The sequence below is a fragment of the Sorex araneus genome, chromosome 2, assembly GCF_027595985.1.
Source record: "Sorex araneus isolate mSorAra2 chromosome 2, mSorAra2.pri, whole genome shotgun sequence".
Lineage (NCBI taxonomy): Eukaryota > Metazoa > Chordata > Mammalia > Eulipotyphla > Soricidae > Sorex > Sorex araneus.
In genome coordinates this window covers 128,028,345-128,055,280 of record NC_073303.1, presented here as the reverse complement: position 1 = coordinate 128,055,280, position 26,936 = coordinate 128,028,345, and the positions used below count along the sequence as shown (strand labels likewise).

The following is a 26,936-nucleotide window of genomic DNA, read 5'->3' as shown; positions in this document are numbered from 1 at the left end:
CCCGTCCTGCTCCCCGAGGCCCCGCCCGCCCGAGGCCCCGCCCCGCGCCCGCGCATTGGCCCCGCCCACCCTGAGTCCCCGCCCGCTCTCGAGTCCCCGCCCGTTCTCGAGGCCCCGCCCCGCCCGAGGCCCCGCCCCGCGCCTCCGCCGTGGCCCCGCCCCGCGCGGCCTGCCCTCGCCGCCCTGCCTCGCTCGGCGCCGGAGCCGCCCGCCCGCCGCCCGCCGCGGCCCGTCCCCGCCGGGGTCCCAGCCTGCACGGGCCGGGGCCGCGGGCGCCGCCGCAGGACGGGGAGGCGGGCCATGGCGTCCTGCGTGGGGAGCCGGACCCTGAGCAAAGACGACGTGAACTACAAGATGCATTTCCGGATGATCAACGAGCAGCAAGTGGAGGACATCACCATCGACTTCTTCTACCGGCCGCACACCATCACGCTGCTCAGCTTCACCATCGTCAGCCTCATGTACTTCGCCTTCACCAGGTGCGCGGCCGGGGGGGGGGCTCCCCGACACGGGCACACGCACACACGCCCGGACACATACAGGCACACAAACACACGTGCACAGACACACACACGCGCACACACATAGACACACATGCACACCCAGACACATGTGCACACCCTCACGCTGCCCACGCAGCTTCCCCAGGCAGGGGTCTGCGGGCAGGCGGGGCCCCACTTCCTTCCCTCGCTGCAGCTCCTCAGGCCTGGCCCCCGCCCCCACTGTCTATTCCCCAGGGCCCCTCAGCAGTCCTCCTGCCCCCACCCCTTTCTGCCGCACCAGTGTCACTCTCCACCGCACATCCTGACCTGACCGGGGGCCCTGCAGCAGTCTCTGCCCCTTGATGGGTCCATGAGCCACAGAGACTGCCCCACAGAACCGTCCCCGCCCCAGGGCCCCACTAACCCTTCCCCATTCAGCAGTCCTCAGAGCAAAAGGGACCCCCCTGCCCCTCTGACATACACACACACACACACACACACACACACACACACACACACACACACACACACTCTTCCAGTAGGCCCAGCCACACACCCTCCATGGAGCCCACACGGCCCAACCATACACCCTCTATGGAGCCCGCACGGCCCAGCCACATGCCCTTCGTGGAGCCCACACGGGCCCAGCCACACGCCCTCCTTGGAGCCCACATGGGCCCAGCCACATGCCCTCCGTGGAGCCCGCAACGGCCCAACCATACACCCTCCATGGAGCCCGCACTGCCCAGCCACACGCCCTCCGTCCATTCCTTCGCTCACTTGCGTACCGGCCAGCGCTGTTTATGGGGGGGCACTCGCTTCCTCCACGGTCACCTGGGTCCGTGTGACACCTGCCTGACGCGTGCCCTGAGTATTTGCGTGCAGGCAGGCCGGGCTGAAAGCAAGGCCCCACACCCGCACCATCAGGCCTCAGAGACGGGACTCCAGGGCCAGGCCGCAGCCTCCTGTCAGGGCATATGCCCGGCATGTGCCCAGCCTGACAGTCCTGCCACCACGCGGGACCCGCCAGGCAGCTCCTCGCCCCCAGACCTGTGCGCGTGTGGCTGGGGCCGTGCGGGGCCTGTTGGAAGTGTGCATGTGTGTGTGTGTGTGTGTGTGTGTGTGTGTGTGTGTGTGTGTAGCACACACCCAGAGCGGGCCGGTCCAGGAAGCCACGCTTAAGTATGAACTCTCCCATGCGGAAACACAACGAAAAGGCCTCCAGCCCCTCGTCACCCCCAGCTTGGGGGGTCCGTCTGTCATGCTCCAGTTCCGTACTTCCCCTTTCCCTTTCCCTGAGCCTCTGGCCCGTGTCTGCAGAGTGGGTGGACGTGCCCAGCAGGAAGGGGTGGCCGGCAGCCCTGGGTTCTCGTCCAGGAGGGCTTACGTGGATTGAGGATTCAGGGTTGGGGGTTTGGGCCTCGGGCTCGGTCAGGGCCTGTGGGGCCAGCGTGGGACAGAGCATGTGTCGTCCCTCCGTCATGCAGTCATGCCCTGGTCCCTTCCTTGGTCATCACTTACCGGGGTTGCCGACAGGGTGCCCAGTGCCCTCCCACTGCCTGCTGGCTCCGTACTTCCAACGTCCACTTGAGTCTTGGTCATTACTTGGAGCTGGGGCCTCCTCCACAGTGCTCAGGAACTTGGGGGGCCCCATGGGAGTTCCGTGTGAGGGCTCGAGGGCCCTGCCCCGCCCAGCCCTGAATTGCCCAGGGGACTCTGGCCATGTTTGGGGGGGATCACGGGGTGCCAGAGACCCATCCCTGGTTGGAGGCCTGCCGGACTGTCCCTCCACGGCTGTGCTATGACCCCCACCCCAGAGAGTTCTTCCGTGTTTTGCACGAATTCACCCCAAAGCATCTGTAGCAATTCCCGCTCAGGGCTGAGGGGACACTCTGCTTTGGTCATTTCTGCCCCCGGCATCTGACCAGGTCCAGCTTGGGCGGGAGCGTGGGGTCCTGCCCTTCACTCCCCATCGTCTTCACACGTTCCTTCTTCATCATCCCACCCGAGCTTGCCTTGTCAGGACCCCTGCGGCCACCAAATTTTCTGCTCTGTTTTTTAATCCGCACGTAAGATGAGAATACTTGGAAATAAATACCCCCTCTGGGGCTGGAGTGATAGCACAGCGGGTAGGGCGTTTGCCTTGCACGCAGCTGACCCGGGTTCAATCCCCAGCATCCCATATGGTTCCCTGAGCACCGCCAGGAGTAATTTTTTTTTTCCTTTTTGCGTCACACCCAGCAATACACAGTGCTCAGGGCTGACTCCGGGCGAGGTTTGGGGGTCCCTCTAGGGTGCCGGGAATCAAACCTAGGTTGGCCACGAGCAGGGCCAGCCCTGTAACCGCCGTACGCTCTCTCCAGCCCCGAGTTTATGATACAAAGGCAACAAGGGCTTGGCCCGCCCGTGTCTGCTCTCTCCCTCCCTCCCGGAATCTGAGCGCATCTTTGGAGGCCAGGCAATAAGCATCGTCTTAGAGGGCTTTTGCTTTTCCTGGGCTGGCGGGTTAGTACCAGTGGCCTGCGGTGTTGGGGATCCCCCGGTGGTCATGGGGCCGCCAGGGCCACTCCTGGCAGGGCTGTGCCCAGACAAACTTGGGGACGTGTGGTGCTGGTCACACGCGAGGCAAGCGCCTTTGATGGTGTTTTACTTGGAATTACTAGCAGCAGCTGTGAGTCCAACCTTTTAATTTATTTTTTTATTTTTTTGCTTTTGGGGTCACACCCGGCAATGCTCAGGGGTCACTTCTGGTTCTGCACTCAGGAATTACCCCTGGCGGTGCTCTGGAGACCATATGGGATGCTGGGAATCGAACCCGGGTCAGCCGTGTGCAAGGCAAACCACCCTGCCCGCTGTATTCGGGCCTTTTGACTTTGATGGTGGCTGCCCTTTGGAGAGTGCTTGCTTCCTCTTTTTTTCACATAGAAAGGGGACGTTCTGCGGAGTCTCCCTTCTTCCCAGGGACTCTGCCCCAGAGGTCCAGAGGTCAGAAGTAGCAGCCGTCGTGAGGTGCGAAGTGAACACGCGAGGAACGCAAGCCTAGCGTGAGCCTGAGTCTGACCTGCCCCCGCGAGTCATGACAGGCCGCCCCCATCCTGGTCTTGCTATAGAACACTTGCTCTAGAAGTCGCTAGTAAGCCCCGCCTCCTATAAAACCCCAGGCACCGTTAGTACATTTATGTTACCCATAGCGCAGCGGGTAGGGCGTTTGTCTTGCACATGGCTGACCCGGGTTCGATACCTCTGCCCCTCTCGGAGAGCCCGGCAAGCTACCGAGAGTATCTCGCCCACATGGCAGAACCTGGCAAGCTACCCGCGGCATGCTTGATATGCCAAAAACAGTAACAACAAGTCTCACAATGGAGATGTTACTGGAGCCTGCTCCAGCAAATTGATGAGCAACGAGATGACAATGACAGTAATAGGTTACCTTTTTTTTTTTTTTTTTGCTTTTTGGGTCACACACGGCAATGCACAGGGGTTGCTCCTGGCTCTGCACTCAGGAATCACTCCTGGTGTTGCTCGGGGGACCATATGGGATGCTAGGAATTGAACTCAGGTCTGCCCTACTGCCTGTACTATCTCTCTGGCCCCTAACAGGTCACACTGGCTGTTGCTAATCACAAGGGCGCTCTATCACAGGGGTGGGGCAGCGTCTTCTGTGGTGTGACATCCTGACAATGCTGACGACGCTGCCTTCCTGTTAGCTAACACATTTTAGCGCACAACAGGGTCTGTGCAGTCCCTTCAGTGAAACTTTTCTTAGCGGTCTTCAAGCGTGTCTTTCCCGGAGCACAGGAGAGAGAGTATAAGGGGGGTGGGGTCCGTCCGCTGCTGCAGGAGCCAGGATTCCGGTTGGGTGGGTTGGCAGCCTGGAACAGGTTTGGATTTGTCTCTGGTGCTTCTGTGTTGCCCTGGTATCGCCCTTGAGATCTGTTCTCCCTTATCATGCAAATGAACTTGGGAGTGGCCCGAGCTTGCCCTCCCAGATCTGCTCCTTTCACCACCTTGGGGGTGGGGGTGTGTGTGAGATCATCTGAGAGTGTGTGTGTGTGTGTGTGTGTGTGTGTGTGTGTGTGTGTGTGTGTGTGTGTGTGTGTGTGTGTGTGTGTGTGTGTGTGTGAGTGATCATCTGAGTATGGCCACTTTTGAGAAGTGGAGTAGTGTGTGTGTATATATGCGTGTGTGTGCACGTGTCTGTCTGTCTGTCTGTCTGTCTGTCTGTGTGGTTTCAAAGGCTTTGCCCTACATTCTGCGTGTGCCCAGGCGGAGCTCTGGGGCGGAAATCCTTACTGAAGGGGCGAAGGGGCCCCTCTCGCCTTGTGACAGCTGCAGGTGGGATTGCACTTTTATTAAATGACTGCTCTTCATTTAAACCACAGGCGCCCGGGGAGGGCTAGAGCTTGGCCCTCTGTGTCCCGGGGACCCTGAGTTCGACCCCCAGCACTGCTGGGGTGGCCTAAGCAGAGACAAGTATAGGTTGGTGGGGCACATCCCAAGAGGCCCACTGGTGCCCGGGCTGCGGGCACTCAGACCTGGTGACAGAGGGCCAGACTGAAAGTGGACCCTGGCCTCCGCCTTGTTGGATGGAACCAGAGACCCAGTAACCATCCACCCCCTGTGCCCTTTGTCTCCGGCACGTAGAAGGCCCTGGGTTCGAGCCCTTGCCTGCAGAGAGATAGGAGAGGGAGCATGTGTGGGGGTGTCCCAGGAGAACTCTGCCCCCTGGCGTGTCCTGCAGTCTGCCCGTTGGGTATTTTCAGGGGTGCCTCTGCTCCTGGCTGCACTGGGGCAGTTACAGAGCCACCTGGGCCAGGCCTGGGACCGCAGGGCTGGACAGAGTGCCCACTGGCTGAGGCCTGAGGTGGGGTCCCTGAAATCCCGCCATCCTGTGAATGAAGGAGAAATGAATTTGCAGGGCTGGGGCGGGGTGGGCGGAGGAAAGAAGGAGGCACGGGGCTCTTGTCTTAAGACTCCCAGCCCTTTTCTTTTTGATGTTTGGTTTGGGGCCACCTGTGTCTTGCTCTGTTGGTCCCTCCTGGGCCTGGGCCTGGGCCTGGCCTGTGTGCCCGAGGCGGCGTTTGCCCTGCCCTGGGCTCCGCCTTTATCAGTGCCTGCCACGGTGCATTCCTTCCCTCCCACCTGGGCTCCTGCTTGCCCTTCCTTCCCTCTGCATTTCTCTCAGGCTTGTTTAGTTGCTCCGGGTTTTGGCCTTCTCCTGTCGCTACCTAGAGGCTGTCCCGGACTGGACTCTCAGCTCTGGAGTGACCCCTGCCCGGGTCCCCTGGTGGACCTTGTATGGTGCCTTGGATCAAACTGGGGTCTACTGCAGGCAAGGCAAGTGCCTTACCCCCTGCTTACTCCTGGCTCTGTGCTCAGGATGACTCCTGGTGGGCACCAGGGTTGGCCTCTTGCAAGGCGTCCACCCTCCCTGCTTACTTTTTGCTCCATGCACCGGCCCCCCACGATGTGCTTTTTACTGAAAGCTGTTTCGGTCAGCTGGCGCTGCCCCCTGGTGTGCCCTGTCTCCCTAGTAGTGTTGCCCCAGACTCCGGGCTCCTCTCTCCGCCCTCCCTCGTTCCTGCTCTCAGCTCCTGAGTGGCCGTGCGCTGTGCCGACAGGCCGCTTGATGAGTGGGTGATATCAAATACGCACGGCTGGTTTGCTGGGGTTTCGAGTGCTGCTTCCCAGTCGGGTTTCTGGAAAATTCAGGTTCAGCTGTGGGAAAGGAAGGGCCCCTCACCGTGGCCCCTCGCCACGGCCCCTCCCTGTGGCCTAAGGCCCACACTGCCTCCAGGCCTGCCTGAGATGCTCCTTCCTCTGGGGACCTCGGAGGCCCATCCCCAGCCGAGACCACCCCTCCCTCACCCCAGCCCCGCACCTCACTTTGTCCTGCCGCCCCCAGCTGCTGCGCCCGTGCCCAGCCCGTCCTGGGGGCCGGGGAGTGGGGACGCCGGCCTTTGGGGGCAGCAGCCCTGCCTGAGGTATGTGTTTGGGGGGCCACATTGCCCAGCATGGAAGGGGGCTGGGGTTTGAGTTGTGCCGCCAGAGACAACGAAGCCATCGCAGCCCCCGGATGGTGGCTGACCTGGGCGGGGGGGGGGTCTGAACTGCCAGTGCAGTTTTGCCCCCCACTCGGGGGGCCCCGCGTGGGTGCTACCACCCCATGGCACAGCCGCACGAGCACCGATGTCCTGGGTTTTCCCTGGACCCGCCCTTGCGTGCTCAGGGCTTCACACAGAGGTGAAGTGTGTGTGTGATGTCAGGCCACGTGTGTGATGCCGCGTTCGACTCAGGGCCCAGCAAACGCCCATCGCTTCAGCCCCAAGTGAGGCCTCCTGAGTGGACATCGGTGCCAGTGCTGATGGAGAGTTTCATCGATGTGCCTATTCTAGGCTTTCAGGCGATACTCGGTGGTGCTAGGGTTTACTCTGCACTCGGGGTCACGCCTCGTGAGCTTGGGGGACCCTGCGGGATGCCGGGTATCAAACCTAGGTCCGTCCCATGCAGGGCAAACGCTCTACCCACTGTCCTAGGGCTCCAGCCCCTGACGGCCCTTTTAGACAGCAGACTGACCTTGACCCTTCACTTACTCTGGGATCGTCCATTGCTGAGCCCGCAGCTCTAGGCGTGTTTTAACAGCCAATTTTGACCTGCAAATTCTAATTTGCAATCTAGAGCGGCAAATTAAAAATTATTTTTCTTGGGGCTGGAGTGGTAGCACAGCGGGTAGGGCGTTTGCCTTGCACGCAGCTGACCCGGGTTCAAATCCCAGCATCCCATATGGTCCCCTGAGCACCACCAGGGGTGATTCCTGAGTGCATGAGCCAGGAGTGACCCCTGTGCATTGCTGGGTGTGACCCAAAAAAAGCAAAAAAAAAAAAAATTATTTTTCTTTGCAAACCTGGTTTCCTTCTAATTTTTTTTTTTTAAGTCCTTGACTTTTTGCTTCAGCGGGGCTTACTAGATGCTTTGGGGGGCGGGCACTCCTGCCAGAACCACCAGAGCTGGTACGACCCAGGTTGGGGCTCCGGGCCCTGCGCCCGCCGGGCGTGTGCTGCAGCTATAGAGTTCCGGGTCTCTTGACCCCTCTCCTGTCTTGGGGGAGCCGCTTCTCTCCTTCCGTGCTCGGCCCCCCGAGTCCCCAACAGCCGCCTCCTCCACTCCTCCCTCCGGAGCTGGCACCTGTTCTCCGTCTGCGCATCCTGCGTCTCTCGGAACGGAAATACCGCATTTCCCGCTCCCGGCCTTCCCCGTAGTGTTAATAATTCAGAACATCTTAGTCTCGGATTTCGCTCTCTTGGCTCCTCTTGGCATCGCCTGAACCCCAAGTATTTCACTAGGTTCTCCTCCCCCCCTCCCCGCCCCCACGGAAACTTTCCCGGCCCAGTTCTTCCCCTGTTCACGTTACGAAGACGTTTGTTGGGCACAAAAGCATTTTGTCCCTCTAGAGGACTCTGACCGGTCTCTGGCGGCCCGGCCCCATGGCCGCCCTGGGTGAAGGCCTGCCTCGGGGACTTTGCTTTCCCTGGGGAGGCAGACACCCCGGACACCCGCAGAGGAACGGTGCCAGTCACTGGGCACGGGTGGCCATGGGGACGAGTCAGACATAGCCAACTCCATTTCCAGTTCTGCTTCTGGAGTGATATAAATCTTCTATGTTTTGTTCTTGTTTTCTCTTGATTTCGCGCTTTTGTTTGTTCTTTTTGGGGGGCCCACCTGGAAGTGCTTGGTGGTATTTGGGGTCCCCGTAGGGCCAGATCTGGAGCCACGGCGAGTGCTTGAGTCCGTGCCCTTGAGCCCTCTTCAGTTACTTTTGAGTTGGATGGGGGAGGGTGCATTCTGCAGGGTTCAGGGCTCGCTCCTGGCTCTGTGCTCAGGAGTCACCACCGGGCGTAGGACCTGGGTCACCTCCACACGAGGCTGCGCCATCTCTCCAGCCCTGATTCACTTTGTCTGAAGACCAAAGGCGTCTCTCCCGTGTAAACTTCACGTTCAACATGAGAGAGAGTGAGAGAGTCTTTTGCTTTGTTTGGGGCCACACCCTGTGGAGCTCAGGGCTCACTCCTGCTCCTACACTCAGGAATCACTCTTGGGGGACCACGTGGGATGCCGGGGTGGCCTCGTGCTTGGCGAGGGCCCTCCCCACTGTGCTCTCTCTCCGGCCCCTCCTGTGTATCTCACGGGGCAATTCTTAGGGCTTGGCCAGGTGACAGTGTCCGTGGCGGGGGGGGGGGGTTTGCTAGGCACGTTGAGGGCATAAACTGAGCACAATAGGGAGAGTGTCTTGTTTCTGGAGTGACTGTGCCACAAAGGGCTGCCGTAGCACGTGCCCCTCCCCCTGCCTTCTTCCCCTCCCCGCTTCCTGCTCTGAAACACGTTTCTCCTTCTGGCCGCAGGGACGACTCTGTCCCGGAGGACAACATCTGGAGGGGCATCCTGTCGGTGGGCTTCTTCTTCCTCATCATCAGTGTCCTGGCGTTCCCCAATGGTGAGTGGGGCCCCGGGCGCTCCGGCAGCCCTGGAGCTGCTCGTCTTCTCCACGGGGAGAGGAGGAGGTGGGGTAAGAGCAGAGGCTGCTGGCCTTGCACCCGGCCAACCCAGGTTCGATCCCTGGCATCCCATACGGTCCCCAAGCCCTGCCAGGAGTCAGTCCTGAGCACAGAGCCAGGAGTCAGCCCTGAGCATCACCGGGTGATGCTCAGCCAGAAACCAAACACTGCGCTTTGCTGTGCTGGGGTGGGGAGGCCGTTGGCGGGAGGGCCAGCCGCCCCCTCGGGGGTTCCCGCCCTCCTTTGGGGTGCTTCTCTGGTAGCAGGAGGCTCGCAGGCGAGGCTGGGGAGAGGCCAGGTCTGTGGCTCAGGCCCCCTCCCCGCCGAGGGGCGCCCCTCGCACTCCCGGCTGTTTTAGTAAGCCTCTGGCCGCAGGGTGAAGGTCCGGGTCTCAGCGGTGAGGGGGTCGTCACTCGGGGAACTCACCCCACCTGACCTTTCCGTGAGGCAGGAGCGCCCTGCAGGTCGGGGTCACCCTCCTGCAGGTTCTGGGTCAGTAGTTGTGACTTCAGGGCCACACCCAGCGGTGCTCAGGGCTGACTCCTGGGCGGAGGGGCTGGGACAGGCCACCCGGCCTCTGCTCGGCCCCACCCACCCTACCCCAACCTTATCTGTGTCCCCAGACCCAGCCCCTGAGAAACTTCCCCAAACGCTCTTTGTGGGAGGAGACAGCACACTGGCTCAGAGCGGAGCCCTGAGGACACTGTTCCTCCCCCCCCAGCCTGGGGCCGGGGGGGGGGGGGAGGGGTGGGGGAGGCCCGCCCAGCTTGCCCCCTACACCAGGGGCTTTCCCTCAGTCTGTGGGTCTGTCCTTCTGTCCGTGCTTCCCCCCACCCCGCTCATCCTGTCTCCCAGAGGTTTGAAGGTGGTCTCGAAGGTTCTCCAGAGAGATAGTACAGAGGGTGGGCGGTGGGGGGGGGGTCTTGCCTTGCATGCAGCCTGTCAAGCTTCCCAGCACCCCCGAGGGTCCCCTGAGCCCTGCGGGAGTGACCCCGGGGTGCAGGGCCGGGAGGAAGGCCTGAGCACAGCCAGGAGTGGCCCAAATTTCGAAATCCAGAAGCTTCTCCTGGGCCAGAGGGGGGCAGACCCAGCCAGCCTCCCGGTCCCTTTTCAGAAAGGAAATCCCTTGGCACCACCCTCCCATTCTGCCTTTCACCCTGGCACCCAGCACCCCCAGCCGCCCCCCCACAGAGCCCACAGCACCCACTTTAGGACACACTGACCTCAGTGGACTGACGTTGGGTTTTTTGGGCCATATCCAAAGCTCAGGGCTGACTCCTGGCTCTGTGCCCAGCGGTCACTCCTGGTGGGGCTCGGGGGGACTCTTGGGGCTGCCGGGGCTCGAACCCAGCTCTGCTGTGTGCAAGGCAAGTGCCCTCGCCACTCCAGCCTGTAAATTCAAAAGAAAATCTTTTTTTTTCCTGAGCTTTGAAACTTGCTCATAAGCGCCCGATTCCACTTTGCAGTGGAATTTTGTAGGTATTTCTGGAGATAGTTTCCTGTCAGGAGGGTGTACGCGGTGGCCAGAGAAGCTGGACACAGGGACGCAGCTGTGGCCGCGGGCGGGTGGGGAGCGCCCCTGTGGCTCCGGCGTGGGAAGGCGACACTCCCTGCTGGCCGTCCTGGCCTCCATTTCTCAGACTCGCTCCCGCCTGAAAGCCGCCCCGCTCCCAAGATCAGATCAGATGCCTTCCAGTTTGCAAAGCAGGAAGGAGAGAGAGAGAGAGTGTGTCTGTGTGTGTCTGTGTCTGTGTGTGTCTGTGTGTGTGTGTCTCTGTGTCTGTGTCTCTGTGTCTGTGTGTGTCTCTGTGTGTGTCTGTGTCCGTGTGTGTGTCTGTGTCTATGTGTGTCTCTGCGTGTGTCTGTGTGTGTGTCTGTGTGTCTGTGTGTGTCTCTGTGTGTGTCTGTGTGTGTGTATGCGCCTGTGTCTGTGTGTGCCTGTGTCTGTGTGTCTCTGTGTGTGTCTATGTCTGTGTGTGTCTGTGTGTGCCCAGGGAAACCCTCCAGCTGAGCTGGGCTACATGGTGAGGGAAGAGCCTTACACACTCTTTCCTCCTCCCTCTCTCCCTCTCTCTCTTCTCTCTTTCTCTCTCTCTCTCTCTCTCCCCCCCCTCTCCTCTCTCCCTTTCCCTCTCTCTCTCTCTCTTCCTCTCCCCCCATCTCTCTCCCTCTCCTCCCTCCCTTTTTCTCCCTCTCTCCCTCTCCCTCTCTCTCTCCCTCTCTCTCTCTCTTCCTCTCCCCCCATCTCTCTCCCTCTCCTCCCTCCCTTTTTCTCCCTCTCTCCCTCTCCCTCTCTCTCTCTCTCCCTCTCTCTTCTCTCCCTCTCTCTCTCTCTCCCTCTCCCCCCATCTCTCTCCCTCTCTCCATCTCCCCCTCTCCCTCCCCGTTGCTGTCCCCTCCCGAGGGGCCTGTACAGAACCTCCTTCCCGGCCGCTCCTGCCTCTGCTGGGGCCGCCCGCTCACCCACCGATGCTGGAAGCCGCGTGTGAGCTTTGGGTGCGAGGGGCAGTGCCCGTGCCCTGCAGGGGTGGCACGGCGGGCTGACCCGTGTCCTCTGCCCACAGGTCCCTTCACGAGGCCGCATCCAGCCCTGTGGCGCATGGTGTTTGGTGAGTCCAGCCCTGCCCCCTTCCCGCCTGCAGCCCGGGCGTGAGGGCTCGCCCCCTAACAGCGCCCCCGCTCTCGCTCCCAGGCCTCAGCGTGCTCTACTTCCTCTTCCTCGTCTTCCTCCTCTTCCTCAACTTCGAGCAGGTCAAGTCGCTCATGTACTGGCTGGACCCCAACCTCCGCTACGCCACCCGGGAGGCAGACGTCATGGTAAGGGGCTGTGGGACGGGGCCACGCATCTCAGGGACCCTGGTCACCTGTCGGGCCCCGAGGTGACATTCGTGGGTCCCTGCTTCCTGGGACCCGGGGCATAGAAGGGCCTCCCAGCGCCCCCCTGGGGCTCCCCCACTCTCCACACCCTCGGGGAGCCCCGCTGTGCCCTCTGCTCCCAGAAGGGCCGGTTGGCCAGGTTGGGCCTGTTGTGTGGACACGTGTGTGTGACGGCGACAGAGTTTGCTGTCCCGCTGGGACACCTGGTGGCGGCTCCTCCAGGACGCTCCTGGTCCTCAGATGCTGGGGGCGGGGGCCCACCGCAGGAGCCGGCCACGGGGAGGCCCCACGGGGGCTTGCTGTGGGACCCGAGCCACGTGCGGAGTGTGATGGCATCCGAGGGCGTGGTGGTGTGGTGCGGTGGCCTTTGCCCTGTTCATCTTTGCTGCTGGCGAGAGGGCCACTAAAGGCAGGCAGGAGCCTCGGGGAGGAAACTGGGGTTTCTTACTAAGGAAGACGGTCGGGCAGGGGCCGGGGAGAGAGCACAGTGGTTAGGGCGCCCGCCTTGCCCGCGGCTGACCCAGGCTTGCTCCCAAGCACCCCAGAGGGTGAGCCCTTCCAGGGGTGGCCCCTGAGTGCAGGGACAGGGGAGGCACCCAACTTGGAAGGAAAAGGCTGCCAAGCAGACAGGTGTCTCCACAGTGGCCGTGGGGGCCGAGCGGGCCCCCTGGGGCAGGGCTGGGTGCCACGGGGTCAGCCGAGGGAGGAGACGCCCACCTGGCAAGCACCCTTTGCTGCCCTCCTGCGCTTGGCGAGCCCGGCCCCTCGGGTGGCGGGTGGTAGGTGGCCCGGACGTTCCCCCCAAGGGTCGCTCACGCCCGCCCGGCCTGGCAGGAGTACGCGGTGAACTGCCACGTGATCACCTGGGAGCGCCTGGTCAGCCACTTCGACATCTTCGCCTTCGGGCACTTCTGGGGCTGGGCCATGAAGGCGCTGCTCATCCGCAGCTACGGGCTCTGCTGGACCATCAGCATCACCTGGGAGCTCACCGAGGTAGGCGCTCACCGGCCTGCCCCCCTGGATGGCGGGAGTCAGACTTGCGGAGGACTCGGAGAGACAGTGGGCGGGGCCTGACTCCTCCACGCTTGAGTTGTTCAGTGATTCATCGTTCCCCAGAAACAAAACTGGCCACCAGGGCCCCGACCGAGCTGTTCCCCTTTTTCTAGAGTGTTCTTTGGGTTTTTTTGTTTTGTTTTGTTTTTTTTAATTTTTTTTCGGGAGGGAGGGGCCACACCTGGCAATCTGGCAATGCTCGGGGGTTCCTCCTGACTTTGCACTCAGGAATTACTCCTAGCGGTGCTCAGGGGACCCTATGGACTACCGGAGATCCAACCCGGGTTGGCTGTGTGTAAGGCAGATGTCCTCCCCGCTGTGCTATCGCTCTGGCCCCCTTATCTGTGTCTCCTGAGCCGTCATGCTGCGCTCAGTGGCCCTTCCTGTCCGCGTCCCTTCTCCAGGGGCAGCAGCTCAGAGCATCTTTCTCCCATTGTCTCTGTGATGACACTGGCCCCCGCAGAGCAGATTTCGGGGTTCTGGGTGACAGCCCAGTTCTCACCTGGACTTGGGGTCCAGGGACGCGGCTTCGTGGTGGCACCTCTGTGAGGCCGTGGCCCTAGCCAGGGCAGGACCCGGACCACATTCTGCATCCCCACCTGGATGCCTGCTGAGCCACTCGCTGCTGCCCACCCCGACTGCCACCCAGGGGGATGTGCCCAGCCTGAGTGCCAGGCCACCAGCTTGTGGCTGGGCGGTGCCGTCAGCCCTGGGCGCCCGGAGCCATCAGGAGGCGGGTGTGGAGAAAGGCATGCTGCCCGGATCCACCCAGCACAGACCATCCCAGGCCCAGGCCCCATGTCCTTCCTGTGGGTCCTTGGCGGGGGTGGGGGGTTGTTAATGGCTGGTGTACCCTCCCGTCCCCGGCATGCCCACGGCCTCCCGACCTGGGCCGTCACGGCCGCCCCTTGCCCTGCAGCTCTTCTTCATGCACCTCCTGCCCAACTTCGCCGAGTGCTGGTGGGACCAGGTCATCCTGGACATCCTCCTGTGCAACGGCGGCGGCATCTGGCTGGGCATGGTGGTCTGCCGCTTCCTGGAGATGAGGACCTACCACTGGGCCAGCTTCAAGTGAGCCCCCGCGCCTGCCCGCACGGCCACTTCCCTCCCTCAGCCCACCCCCTCTCTCCCTCTCCCTCCCCACCCCTCTCCCTCCCTCTCTCTCCCTTTCTCTCTCTCTCTGTCTCCTACCTCTCATTCTCCTCCCCCTCTCCCTCTCTTTCCCCCTCTCCCTCTTCTTTCTTCTCTTACCCTCCCTCATTCTTCCCTCCCTCCTTCCCTCCCTACTCTCCCTCTCTCTTTCCATCCCTCTCTCCCTTTCACCCTCTCTCCTTTTCTTTCTCCCTCTCTCCCTCTCCTCCCCCTTTGCCCTGACTGGGGGGGAGGAGGGGAGTTGAGCTGCACCCCTGACCTATGCCAGGATTTCGTTATGTATGCCCTTAGGGCTATCGGCCCCTGGTGCCCCGTCCCCCTCACCTCTGGGTCTGCACTAAACTGACCGAGCCCACCCCACACCCCCTATCCCAGCTACTCAGTGGGACGGAGTCACTTGGTGAGACTGTCCCCGTGTCCCCGCCCCCCGGTCACTGGCGCTTCCCTCCAGGGATATCCATAGCACCACGGGCAAGATCAAGAGGGCCGTGCTGCAGTTCACGCCGGCCAGCTGGACCTACGTGCGCTGGTTTGACCCCAAGTCGTCCTTCCAGAGGGTGGCGGGCATCTACCTGTTCATGATCATCTGGCAGGTGACACTTGCCGGGCGGTGGAGCTGGGAGACTCCCCAGCAGAGACTGGGAGTGTGTGTGTGCACGTGTGGGTGTGTACGTGTGGATTGTGTGCATGTACATGTGGGTGTGCTTGTGTACATGTGGGACTGCACCTGTGTGCATGTGAGTAGATGTGCATGGGGGTGAGTGTGGGTGTGCATACATGTGTGTCCAAATGTCTACATGTGGGTATGTGCATATGTATCTGTAAACCTGTGTGTACATGAGTGCATGTGTGTTCATGTGTGAACTTGGGTGTACATGAGTGCATGTGTACATGAGTGCAAGTAAGCACACATGTGTATGTGACTGCACATATAAATGCATGTGTAAGTGCATGAGCCTGTGTAAATAGGTTCCTGTGAACACACGTGTGTACAATATGAGTGTAACTGTACACGTGTGTGCGAGTGTGGGGCACGCAGCTGACTGACCATTATCCTCCTGCAGCTGACCGAGTTGAACACCTTCTTCTTGAAGCACATCTTCGTGTTCCAGGCCAGCCACCCGCTCAGCTGGTGTCGGATCCTCTTCATCGGCGGCATCACGGCGCCCACCGTGAGGTGAGTGCCCGCCTGGCGCCCCGCCAAGTCAACCCGCTCTGCTTGCCGGCAGCCCCCGAGAGCAGCTGTCGGGTGTTCGATTCTTCTAGGTGGTTTTAGGAAGCCAGAACCTTCCGGGCGTCAGAAGGCGGGATCGAGCGCGTGCGGGCAGGGCCGGGTCCCCGGCACCCCGTAAGGTTCCCTGAGCCCGGTGGGGTCGTGAGTGGCCGGGGCGGCCCCCAAATCAAAATTTACAACAAAGCCAGCAGGCCACTGGCCTGGAAGGGACACAGAGAGGACGGGCCTGGGCCCCCGCGCCTCAGGCCTCGCTGGGCCTCGGGCTCTGCACGGCTGCTGTGGGATGGAGGGCGGGGGGGTGGGAGTCCGACTGGCCACGGGAATCCCCCTCCCGGGCCACGGGGCCTCTGCTGCTGTGGTGCATCCAGAAGGTCGGGCAGGGCCGTGCCTCACCCTGGCACCCTGTGCTGGTCGGAGCCCAGGTGCCCCCGAGGGGGACGGGCGGGCGGGAACGCGCTGCTCTGGGGCTTTGGGCACCTCCAGGGATCCCCAGGGAGCAACCAGGGGTGCTTGGGACACCAGGCCCCAGCCGGACTCCAGGGGAGCCGTAAAGAGAAAGGAACCTGATTGGTCCAAGAGTCCAAGGACGTCTCATTCCGGGAGCAGCATCGCCTGGGACCACCGGGGCCCCTGAGCACGTCTCCAGCTGGGTCCCCCTGAGTGTGTCTGGCTGTAGGAGCCAATACAAACTCATGTCTGCACTTCAGGGTCCCGGCCCCACCTCTGACACTGCCCCCCACCCCATGCTCTGTCCCTGGCTCCATGTCTGTGCCCGTCCCTGAGGGCTGCCACGTGGTGCTCTAGCTCTTGCATCCCCGGGGGTGTGTCCCGTGTCCGTGGCATGAGCTCTTCCCCTGGGCTCTGACGGAACCCGCCTTGTTCCTGCAGGCAGTACTACGCTTACCTCACTGACACACAGTGCAAGCGTGTGGGGACCCAGTGCTGGGTGTTCGGGTAAGTGACGGCCCTGCCTGCGGCTGACCCAGGTTCCGACCCCTGAGCTGGCCAGGAGGGAGCCTGAATGCCCCCAGATGTGGCTCCAGAAACAAAAAAGAGGTGGGGGTGGGGGGCTGGAGTGATAAAGGCATTTGCCTTGCACGCGCCTAACCTGGGTTCGATCATCTACATCCCATCTGGTCCCCTGAGCACCACCAGGAATGATTCCTGAGTGCAGAGCCAGCAGTAACCCCTGAGCATCACCAGGGGTGACCCAACTCCCTCCCCCAAAAGAAAGAGACCAGGTGTGGGGGAGCATCCCCCAAGAGAGGGCGTCCCAGGAGGGGGCCGACTGCCCTGCTGCCCAGAGTTCCCAGGGGCTGCAGAGGAAGGGAGCTGGGGGTGGTTGCTTCCGGGGCACAGGTGGGGTGCGGGGACGGTGTGGCCGCTGCAGGGGCCCCCTCCAGGGTTCCCGGTCTGCCCCTCCCTCAGCCACGGAGAGGGAGGACCAGGCCGAGGCAAGGTGGAGCAGGTTACTGGGGCCGGGCAGCAGGCAGGCTCACAGTGGGGGGGAGGGGAGGGCGGGGGGGGGGGCACGAGAAACTTGGAAGTTGAAGCTGGGCCACCACCAAGCACAGGAAACTGCCAGTGAAGTGCAGCTCCCCGTGGGCGTGTGTGTACACGTGTGTGTGTGTATGTGTGTGTGTGTGTGTGTGTGTGTGTGTGTGTGTGTGTGTGTTGGGGCGGCTCCTTCCTTTCCTGTCTGCCCCTGCCCTCCTCGGTGGCGCATGTATCCCCAGACATTAGCAAACACTGTGGGCCCCGTGGGGGTGGCCCAGGGCCCGTGGGCAGGAGGTGGCCCCGATGTCCGGGACTGGCCAGGTGCTGCTGTTGGCCTGCGCAGGCAGTGGTGCCCCGTGGCCCCTTTGCGCCTGCCCACGCCCTGCCCGGTCCCGCCGCCTCAGGGTCATCGGCTTCCTGGAGGCCATCGTGTGCATCAAGTTCGGCCAGGACCTCTTCTCCAAGACCCAGATCCTCTACGTGGTGCTCTGGCTGCTCTGTGTGGTGAGTGTGGCCCGGCACCACGTCCTGCTCCGGAGCCGCGTGTGGACGGTCACCCCAGAGAGGACGGGGCGGAAGGCTCCTCCCATGGTCTGCGAGCCGGCCTGCCCCTGCCTCCTGCACTCGCCCCGCCCGCCCCGTGACCTGCACCTCCAGACCCGCCTGACGGGACCCTCTGGCCCGACCTCCTCCTCCATCTAGGCCCGAGAAGCCTCTGGAACCTGCAGTAGGGCGAGGACCGGGCGGGTCTGCACGAGTGTCTGAGTTAGGGGCTCCTGGAGAGGCTCCGAGAGAGGCCGACTCAGGGTCAGGGCCCAGGGGCTATGCTTCCAGAGGCCCGGGGAGCTGTCATGAGTCCTGGGGACCCACCCACCACCCATCCATCCATCCACCCATTCATCTACCATCCACCCATCCACCCATCCAGCCATCCACCCATCCAGCCATCCACCCACCCAACTGTCCATCCACACAGCCATCCATCCAATTACCTACCCGTCCACCCACCCATCCATCCGCACAGCCATCCGCCCACCCTCCCACCTACCCACTATCTCCCATCTATCCATCCATCCTTCCTTCCTTCCGTGTCTCCATTCCCCATGTGGCCAGCCCTCCTTCCACCAATCCATTTCGCTCATTCCATCTGTCCCCGTGTCCGCCGCCCTTCCCTCTGTCTCCCTTCCTGTCCCTCTACCTCATTGTCCTTCTCTGACCAGCCTGGGCACCCAGAAACTTCCACAGCTTACCAGACCCGGGTCCTAACTCGGTTCTTGCAGCGGCCACGCTCGGGTGTGATGCAGGTACCGGGCAGCCACGCCGAGGGGAGCAGATCTGCCCTGGGCCTTCCGGTCCAGCTCCACCTTCCCGGCTGCTTCCTGGGCAGGGCAGGGGGTGGGCGCTGCTGGGCTCTGCCAGGAACTTGGCCCTGGCCCGCCTGCCCTGGGACCCGTGAAACTTCCCCGTGGACCTGCTTTTCCCCAGAAGCTGACCCCGTGTGATTGTGCTGTGGGGGGGCGGGCGGCCAGCACGGCCCCTCTCCTGGCCCCGGCCCCGGAACACCAGGTGGGCCCATCTCAGACAGTCTCTCCCCTGCAGGCCTTCACCACCTTCCTGTGTCTGTACGGCATGGTGTGGTACGCGGAGCACTACGGCCACCGGGAGAAGGTGCGGAGGGAGGCCAGGGCACGGGGAGGGGGCTCACCCCCAGGCATGGCCGTCGCTCACTCCCGGGAGAGTGCTCATGCCCAGCACGGTCACTCCTGGGACAGTGCTCCCCCAAGCACGATCACTCGCAGGAGAGTGCTCCCCCCGAGCATGGTCACTCCCGAACGGACACACACAGCAGCCTGGCCCAGGGGCCTGTGGTGTCGGCTTGCGCTCTGGAGACCAGACTCCCACGTCTGTCGCCCACACCTGGCGCCCCTCAGCTCAGTGTCTGACGCCTTGTCTCAGCGGGTGTCTGGCTTCCCGGGCCCTGTCCCGCCTCGCACGGCCCCCGGAGGGGACAGCTCCAGCCATGTGCAGGATGCCTGCCCCCTGGGGTCCACTTGCAGATGCCTTCCTGGGCTCCTGCTCCGTCGGGCCTCCCCGGGGGTCCGGGGAGGGGCTCGGGCTGGTTCTCCCGCGCCGGGTCCTGCCTCCATGTGACACTGAGCTGGTCGGCTCCCCGCACCACTGTAACCCGCGCCCTCTCCCCCAGACCTACTCCGAGTGCGAGGACGCCTCCTACAGCCCCGAGATCTCCTGGCCGCACCGGAAAGGGACGAAAGGTAATGGGCTGGGCGTGGCCCCCTCCCGCAGGGGACATTTGGGGAGCGTGTGAGACCCCCGGCTGGTGTGTAGGGTCTCAAGCGTGCAAGGCCCGCTGTGCCCACAGCCACGGCCGCCTCCAGGGCTGAGCCCCACCCTCCCTTAGAAGCAGTTTGGTTTGTGAGCCGATGACCCCGAGGGGGCTTCTGGCCGGTTCCCGTGAGCTGCGGGGGGAGCTGGGGGCCGAGTCTTCCTGACGAGATGAACATGCCCCAGAGACGGCCGTGCTCCCGGCCGCCTGTGTTCTTGGTCCTGACGAAGGGGACAGAGGACTCCCCAGACACCCCTCAGAACAGCCCTTGGCCTGTGGGCCACCTCTCCATGGGCAGAGCCCCGGGGCCCCAAGTGACAACACAGCGGGGAGGGTGCTGGCCTCGCACGTGGCCAACCTGGGTTTGACCCTGGCGTCCCATCAGGTCCTCTAGCACCGCCAGGAGTGAACCTTGAGTACTGCCAGGTGTGGCCCCAAAACAGAACAAAAGGAATAGAAGTTGTGCTAAAGCTAAGCTCACTGACGGAGAAAGAGGGGAAGTTCATAGTTAAGGAAAGGCGGGGGCCCGGCCAGCGGCGATGGCACAGTGGGGAGGGCCCTGGCCTTGCCCGGTTCTATCCCCGGCATCCCAGATGACCCCCCGAGCACCGCCAACTGTGATCCCTGAGTGCAGAGCCAGGAGGGATCCCTGAGCATCGCTGGGGGTGGCCCCAAAGCCAAAGTAAATAAAAGGAAAAGCAGAACAAAGATGGGGCAAGAGAGTTGGGGGGGGCTGGGGGCAGGGCAGCACTGCCGAATTCCCAGCCGCATGTAGCATGAAGCGGGGTACCCCTCCCCCCCACATGCCCTGGCTCCCCACCCAGCACCATCGGGTGTGGCTTCAGAATCCCCCAGAAGAAAAATCTCAGGTCTTGGACGGCCAGCCCTGTTTCCACAGACAGCAGGAACATGGGGACTTGATGCCCTGCCCCCTCCTGCTGTCCCCGTGGACCTGCCCTGGGTCCTGCCAGCCCGCACTCCTGCCCAGGCAGAGGCAGCTCAGAACCCGCAAGTCCCAAGCCTCCCCGACGCCCCCGCCCCCTGGTGCCTCCTGGCCCTGTCCGCTGCCCCCGACCCCTCCCAACCCCATGGAGGGCACTTTCTGAGCCCCCCCAAAGTGTGATGCATGGGATCCCCTCCCCCCACCAGGCCCACCCACTGCATGGTCCCCCCCTGCCTTCCAGAGAGAAGGGTGCAGGGGTTCGCCCAGCAGGTCCTCAGAGCCCCCAGGTCTCCTGCGTCACTCCAGACAGCCACCAGGTGGCGTGCAAGGAGCGTCTGTGTGGCCTGGTCCCTGCGGCACGGCCAGTCACTCGGTCAGCAGCGCCCAGCCCAGTGCCTCCTGCTTCCTCTCGCCAGGTTCGGAGGACAGCCCTCCCAAGCACTCCGGCAACAGCGAGAGCCACTCCTCCCGGCGCCGGAACCGCCACTCCAAGGCCAAAGTCACCAACGGCGGCGTGGGCAAGAAGTGATGGGGCACGGGGACTCCGGGGTCAACTGTCGGAGTCACTGTCGCATTACTCGGGGGCCGGCATGGCTCACCCCAAGGCCGGGGTCTGCGGGGCTGGACGCCGGGGGACCCCCGGGACCCCTTCAAGCTTGAACCAGAACCCCCGCCCCAACAGACTGGCCCCCCGGCCTTCATTTCTATGAACCCGCCTTCCCTGTAAGCCAGCGAGCGGGCGGTCAGTGGCTCTCCCGCCTCGCCCCTCCTTGTCGTCCTGCCTCGTGTCTGAGTTTGGATGCTTAAAAGCCTCTGGAGCCACGGCTGACGCGGACTTGGGGACTTGGGGGGTCCCTCCCCCCTCCATCTTCTCCAGGAAGAGGAACAAGAAGAAAAAGGTGGGGGAGCCTTTGTGATCCCCACGGGCCGCTCCGGTGTGGGGGACTGCCGCTGAGGAAGGCCCCTCCCACCCTCACCCCCGCCCCGGGGTAGGGCCACGTCCCCATGCCCAGACCACGTCTCCATCCCACGTAAGGTGCTGCTGGTGAGCCTCCCTGCTGTCCCCTTCGTTCTGTGCCATGTTCTTGGACTCGACCCTGCCCGTCGCCTCCAATGGCTCCTCCCTGTTTGAAATAAAATCTCGACCCCCCCCACCAGGCCCACCCATCTGCATGGTCTCCCCTGCCCCCATCCCTTGCTGCCGCGGGTGGGGGCAGAGAGCAGGGGTCCGAAGCTGAGTTGGGAGCTCTGCGGGGTGGGCCACCTGGAATATGGCTGGAAAAAAGCAGAGGAGAGGGCGAGCACAAACCCCCCACCTCACCCCTGCAGGCCCTGGGCTTCCCATTTCTTCGCCCCCCCACCCCGTCCCCGCCCCAAGGCGCATGCTCGGTTTCTGCGGAGGAATCGCAGGACGGGCTGCCCTGCTGCCTGCGACTCCCAGCTGTTCCTGCATGGGTGTTTTTTGTTGGTGTGGCTTTTTTCTTTTTTTTTTTTTTTGGCGGGAGACTGTTTTGCTTCTCAGAACCCTGAACCTCCACCCCCCATCCTGGCTGTGGGGTCCCACTGGCACCCCCAACTCCCTCATGTAGCACATCTGTTCCCCTTCCCTGTGGCCAGCAGGGGGCGCCCTCGGGTCAGAGCTGGGGCGGAATTTGGGGCCTGACTTCAGTGCCCGCCCAGCCAGGACCCCTGCCCCTGTCCCCGAGAACCCAGGCTGGGCCTGTGGGATGGAGCCAGATCCCAGGGGAGTGGACTCGGCCCTGGCGGGGAGGGGGGGAGAGCAGACCCTGGTCTAGTTGCCCGAGGCCTGCCCTTGGCCCCGCCCCTGCCACGCCTCCCCGCCCCGTGGGTGCCGCTGGCCCCCACCCTGCTGAGTGACTGTCCCCAAGCACCCCCACTCCAGCCCTCTCCTTGGGAATCCTGACCCTGGCGGGTGGAGGGCGGAGGGCAGAGCGTCGAAACCCCTGCATGTGGGGCAGACCCCTAGGGGTCCCAGCCCCCTCCCCCAACGCCTGCCACACCCTCTGCAGGGGTGGGGGGGCACGGGGGCTGGCAGGACCCATCGTGGATACTTTATGCTTGGGGCCACACCTAGTGATGCTCAGGGCTCCCTCCTAGTGGGGCTGGGGGGACCACGTGGGGTGTCGGGGACGGGACCCTCCCCCTGTCCTCCCTCTGACCCCTAGGCAGGGAGGGGTCCCCAGCCTGGCTAGAGGCTCCTCGCCGCCCCGACCGAGTCCCCGTGCGGCGGGCGGGCACTGGGATGCAGGCGTGTCCGGGCTCGCACGTCTGTGTCTTCGGGGGCTCAAGGGGGGCTCCCCGCCTGCTCTGCCCGCAGGCGCCGCCAGTGTGGGGACTGGATCTGGGGGCGTCAGGGCTGTGAGTCCCACAGGGGCCGAGCCTTGGGCCTGTGAGAGCAGCCGGTCCCCACCACCCCTCAGTGGTGGCCACTCTCGGCGTGTCCCCAGCGCGCCCTGGCGTCACCCCTGCACGGGCAAGCCCTTACCAGCAGCCGCAGTACACCCGCCCCCTGCGGATAGCGCCCCTGCGCAGTGGCACACCTCCAGTGTCAGTGCTCGAAGGGCAGTGACACCAGGCCCTTTGCCCGTGCTACAGGGTCAGAACTGCCCGAGCCCCGTGCGGGCTCAGACTGAGGAGACCCTCCCGGTACGGGACGCCTTTCCCTCTGGGGTCCCCAGGGCAGATGCCCCCGTGCCTATGGAGCACCCCTACTTTGGAGGAATCGCGGGGCCCCCAGCAGGACCCACCGCAGCAGAGCAGACTCGCCTCTGGAAGACAAGTGAGACATGGACTCTGCGGGACCAAAAGGGGGCGTGGGCACGTCTGGGGGCACGGGGCGCCCAACCCGCCCGCTCCTGCAGCGCTTCTGCCTGGCCAGCCCAGGGCGGCTGGGAGAGCTTGGGCAGCCCCCCGGAGCTCAGGAGACCCCGACCAGGAGAGGGGTGCGGCTCCCGTAGGGCTGACACGTGGCTTCCACAGCACAGGGGGGGGCAGCACCGGGGTCTCGGGGTCCCCATTCTGTCCCCACGACTAGCCGCAGGCCGGCGTGGCTGTTGAACTTCCATGCCAGGACAGAAGCCCCGAGACACACCCCACCCCTGCCTGATGTGTGGGCCCCTCACCCCACCCCACCTCTGCAGAGTGTCCTGACCCCTCTCACAATACCCCTGCACGGTATCCTTACCCCTCTCACCTCACCCCTACAGGAGATCCTGACCTCCTGCAGGGTGCCCTGACCCTTCTTACTACACCCCTGCAGTATGTCTTGCTCCTCTCACTACATCCCTGCAGGGTGCCTTGACCCCTCTCACAATACCCCTGCAGGAGATCCTGACCCCCTGCAGGCTGCCCTAACCCTTCTCACTGCACCCCTGCAGGGTGTTTTGCTCCTCTCAACTACACCCCTGCAGAGTGCCTTGACCCCTCTCTCTGCACCCCTGCAGGGTGCCCTGACCCCTCTCTCTGCACCCCTGCAGGGTGCCCTGACCCCTCTCACTACACTCTTGCAGGGTGCACTGACCCTCTCGTTACACCCCTGCAAGGCACCCTGACCCCTCTTGCTACACTCCTGCAGAGTATCCTGATCCCCCTCACCCCACCCCTACAGGGGTCTCCTGACCCCACCCTGCAGGGGGCCCAGGTCTCCTCCCCCTCCTCTGGCCATCCAGTCTCCTGCTGTGCGAGGAGAGCCCTGGTCATGTGCCGGGGCCGTGTCTGGCACGCCTTGCAGCCCCCTGACTGCCCAGCAGGCCCGTGGGCTTTTCCGGCCGTGCTGAGGCCGGGAGGGCCGCCCTGCCCTTGGAGTCTGATTTACAGCCCGACGCGGCCATAAACCTCGGGCTTCGCTTCTGGAAAGCAGAGTATGGGAAAGAATGTGGACTCTAAACACGGAGCTCCTGGGGTCAGCAAGGCCGGGCGGTCTCTCCCGCCGCCGTGCACATGGCTCTCGTCCCCCCACCCCATTGAAACGTCCCGCTGAGAGACAGTATTTTTCTGAGATGAGAGATGGCGTTTCCTGACGCCTCACTGCCAGAGCCTTTGAGGTGTCTGTCTTCACGGGGAGGGATAAAGGGACAGGCAGCCCCCCCACACACACACCAGGACTCTGCTGACGGGATCAGCGCCCCAGCCTCCCCCCATTCTCTTCTAGCAAGACCCCCCCCCACACACACACATACAGCGGAGTTGTGGGGGTCGTTTCCCTGGACTGTGTTTGACCTTCCCCATCCCCCGCCAGGCAGGGTCAGGCTTGTCCCGCAGCCTCCCCTCCTGCGAGCTGCCTGGCGGGCCGTGCTGGGGGCCTCGAAGTAGGGTCTGTGGGTTTGCATTTCCCCAGGCTGCAGGGAGCCCCGGGTCACCGGCCTGCAGACCCCAGGCCCACCCGCCCACCCCGCCGGTCCTTAGGGCTCTTCTTTCAGCCCAGCTTCTCCGGGTGCAGGACGGCTGCGGGCTGAGCAAACACCCGCCAGCTACGTGTGGGCAGCTCCTCCTTGCCGGGGCTGTGCGGGGCGGGCCGCTCATGCTCATCTGTGCCTGCACCCCTGCAGCCTGCACTCTGGTCCTCCCTCCACCCCATCCCTGCATCCCACCCCTGCCCTCTGCACCCCACACCCTTCCCTCTGCACCCCACACCCCTGTCCTCTGCACTCCATACCCCTGCACCTCCATAACCCTGTCCTCCTGTACCCCACACCACTGCCCCCTGCACCCCACACCCTGCCCCCTGCACCCCACACCCCTGTCCCCTGCACCCCACACCCTGCCCTCTGCACCCCACACCCCTGCCCTCTGTACTCCACACCCCTGCACCTCCATAACCCTGTCCTCCTGTACCCCACACCACTGCCCCTACACCCCACACCCTGCCCCCTGCACCCCACACCCCTGCCCGCTGCACTCCCAGCCCTCCTGCACCTCCATAACCCTGCCCTCCTACACCTCACACCCCTGCCCTCCTGTACCCCACACCCCTGTCCTGCACCCCACACCCTGCCCCCTGCACCCCACACCCCTGCCCTCCTGTACCCCACACCCCTGCCCTCCTGCCTTCATTTGATCCACATTTGATTCACCACTCGCCAGGCTCGGCCTGACCTTGGGAGCAGCCAGACCCTGAAGGGCATGGGGGAGTGGGCACAGCCCCCAACAGTCCGGGAGGACTCGGGCCCCTCCCCCCAAACCCGAGCTCGGGCCCCTCCCTGTGCTGCTTCTGTTCAGCTGCTGGGTGTGGACGCCCTGGCCAGTAGGACGGGTCTTTCCGAGCTCGAGGACCTGCTCTCGTCAGGAGGTGTTCACAGGCTCCCCGGGGAGTGGACGGGGGGCTGCGGAGGACAGGCCGGGGCCGCCTGGCTGCTCCGTCCTCCCAGCGCCTTCCTGTCTGGTCGGGAGGAAGCTCAGGCTTCTGCTGTGGCATCTCTGCACAGGGGAGCCTGTCCCACCTGTCCGTGTGTCTGTCCCCCTCGGCCTTTTCTAAGTCGAGTTATAAGCCTTCGTCAACTGGATTCAGTCAGGGGCCTCTCGGGCCCAACATTCTGTCTCCTCGGGCCGAGGTACGCACACTCGGGTCTCACCAGAGGCAAAGGACAGGCCGAGAGGCCGCGCCCGCCGCCACCCACCCCCCTGGCCTCTCCTGGCTCTGGGACAGCAGGGTCAGCGCCTCTGCTGTCCCCCGAGGGGTTCGGCTCCTTGTGCAGTGCTCGGCCGGGTGAGCACTACTGCAGATAATGGCATTGTAGTGGGGCTCGGCTGACAGGCCAGGACCAGGCCTGCACTTGGACGTGTGCCAGCTCCCGGGGGCCTGGAGAGGGTGATCATGGCCGGGCCGTGTGGTGGTGCTGGGGGCTGAGGGGTCAATTCTTCTGGTTTTGCTCTTGGGTCCCACCCGGCGATGCTCAGGGCTGATTCCTGACTCTGTGCTTAGGGATCCCTTCTGGTGGTGCTTAGGGTCCCTATAGGATGCCGGGGATCGAACCCGGGTCAGCCGCGTGCCAGGCCAGCCCCCGGCTTGCTGTACTGTCGCTCTGGCCACAACCTTTGATGCTTCAGGCAACTTGTGCAGCAGATTAGCTGCCTCTTGTTGAAGCAAGTCCTTCAACATCTGCTGGGCTGGGAGCGGGGCACGTACTTTGGTTTCCCAAATAAGCATCTTTGTATTTAGCGAGCTGACGTCACCCCTCGGCGGGGATTCGAACGCCAATGGCAAGCAACGGTTCTTGCCTTACTTGGCAAAATAATGTATAGGAAAAACTGCCCCTCACTTATGCTGACCACATGGCAGCCCCACTCCCCACCCCTCGCCCCCACCCCAGCCTGCTACCTGCCACCCCTCTCCCCCTCCTCCCCCTTCGTGTCCGACCTCTTTCCTCGTAGGTGGGCCCCCTGGTTTGCGGGCGAGAGATGGGAAGCCTGGGAAGTTAAGGACTCACACCCTGGGGAGCATCAGGCCCCAGGCTGGGCGCTGCCTCAGCCTTCCTGCCCCCCCTTACAGCTTTGGGTGCCTGTGTACCTCTGTAAGAAGCAGCCCGTAGTGGCCCCACCCCGTCCCCCTAGGGCTCCGGTGCCCAGCCTGGGTGAGCGTCATCCTATCCGACGGCACCTCAGGTGACAGGAGCGACAGTTCTTTTGTTTCTGTTCTTGGGTTCCACCCGGCAGTGCTCAGGGCTGACTCCTGGCTCTGCGCTCAGGAATCACTCCTGGTGGGGCTCGGGTGACCCTGTGGGGTGCTGGGCATCAAACCCAGGTTGGACTTGTGCAAGGCAGATGCCCTCCCCACTGTACCACC

At 63.4% G+C, this 26,936-nt stretch overlaps 1 protein-coding gene across 1 annotated transcript; it reads left to right on the top strand.

The window, feature by feature from the left end:
- Nucleotides 1–171: 171 nt before the first annotated feature.
- Nucleotides 172–21,281, top strand: PTDSS1 (phosphatidylserine synthase 1). The gene is made up of 13 exons (XM_055129267.1): nt 172–479; nt 8,882–8,973; nt 11,599–11,643; nt 11,727–11,851; nt 12,746–12,904; nt 13,884–14,035; nt 14,568–14,709; nt 15,181–15,293; nt 16,239–16,304; nt 17,252–17,351; nt 18,447–18,515; nt 19,051–19,120; nt 20,551–21,281. The coding sequence occupies exons 1-13, from the start codon at nt 301–303 to the stop codon at nt 20,661–20,663; spliced, it is 1,425 nt and encodes a 474-aa protein (XP_054985242.1). The 5' UTR covers nt 172–300; the 3' UTR covers nt 20,664–21,281.
- Nucleotides 21,282–26,936: the final 5,655 nt, after the last annotated feature.

Coding starts and splice junctions, on each gene's coding strand:
- PTDSS1 (XM_055129267.1), top strand. CDS start 301: ATGGCGTCCTGCGTGGGGAGCCGGACCCTGAGCAAAGACGACGTGAAC. Junction 480..8,881: donor ATGTACTTCGCCTTCACCAG/GTGCGCGGCCGG, acceptor TTCTGGCCGCAG/GGACGACTCTGTCCCGGAGG. Junction 16,305..17,251: donor ACCCAGTGCTGGGTGTTCGG/GTAAGTGACGGC, acceptor CCGCCGCCTCAG/GGTCATCGGCTTCCTGGAGG.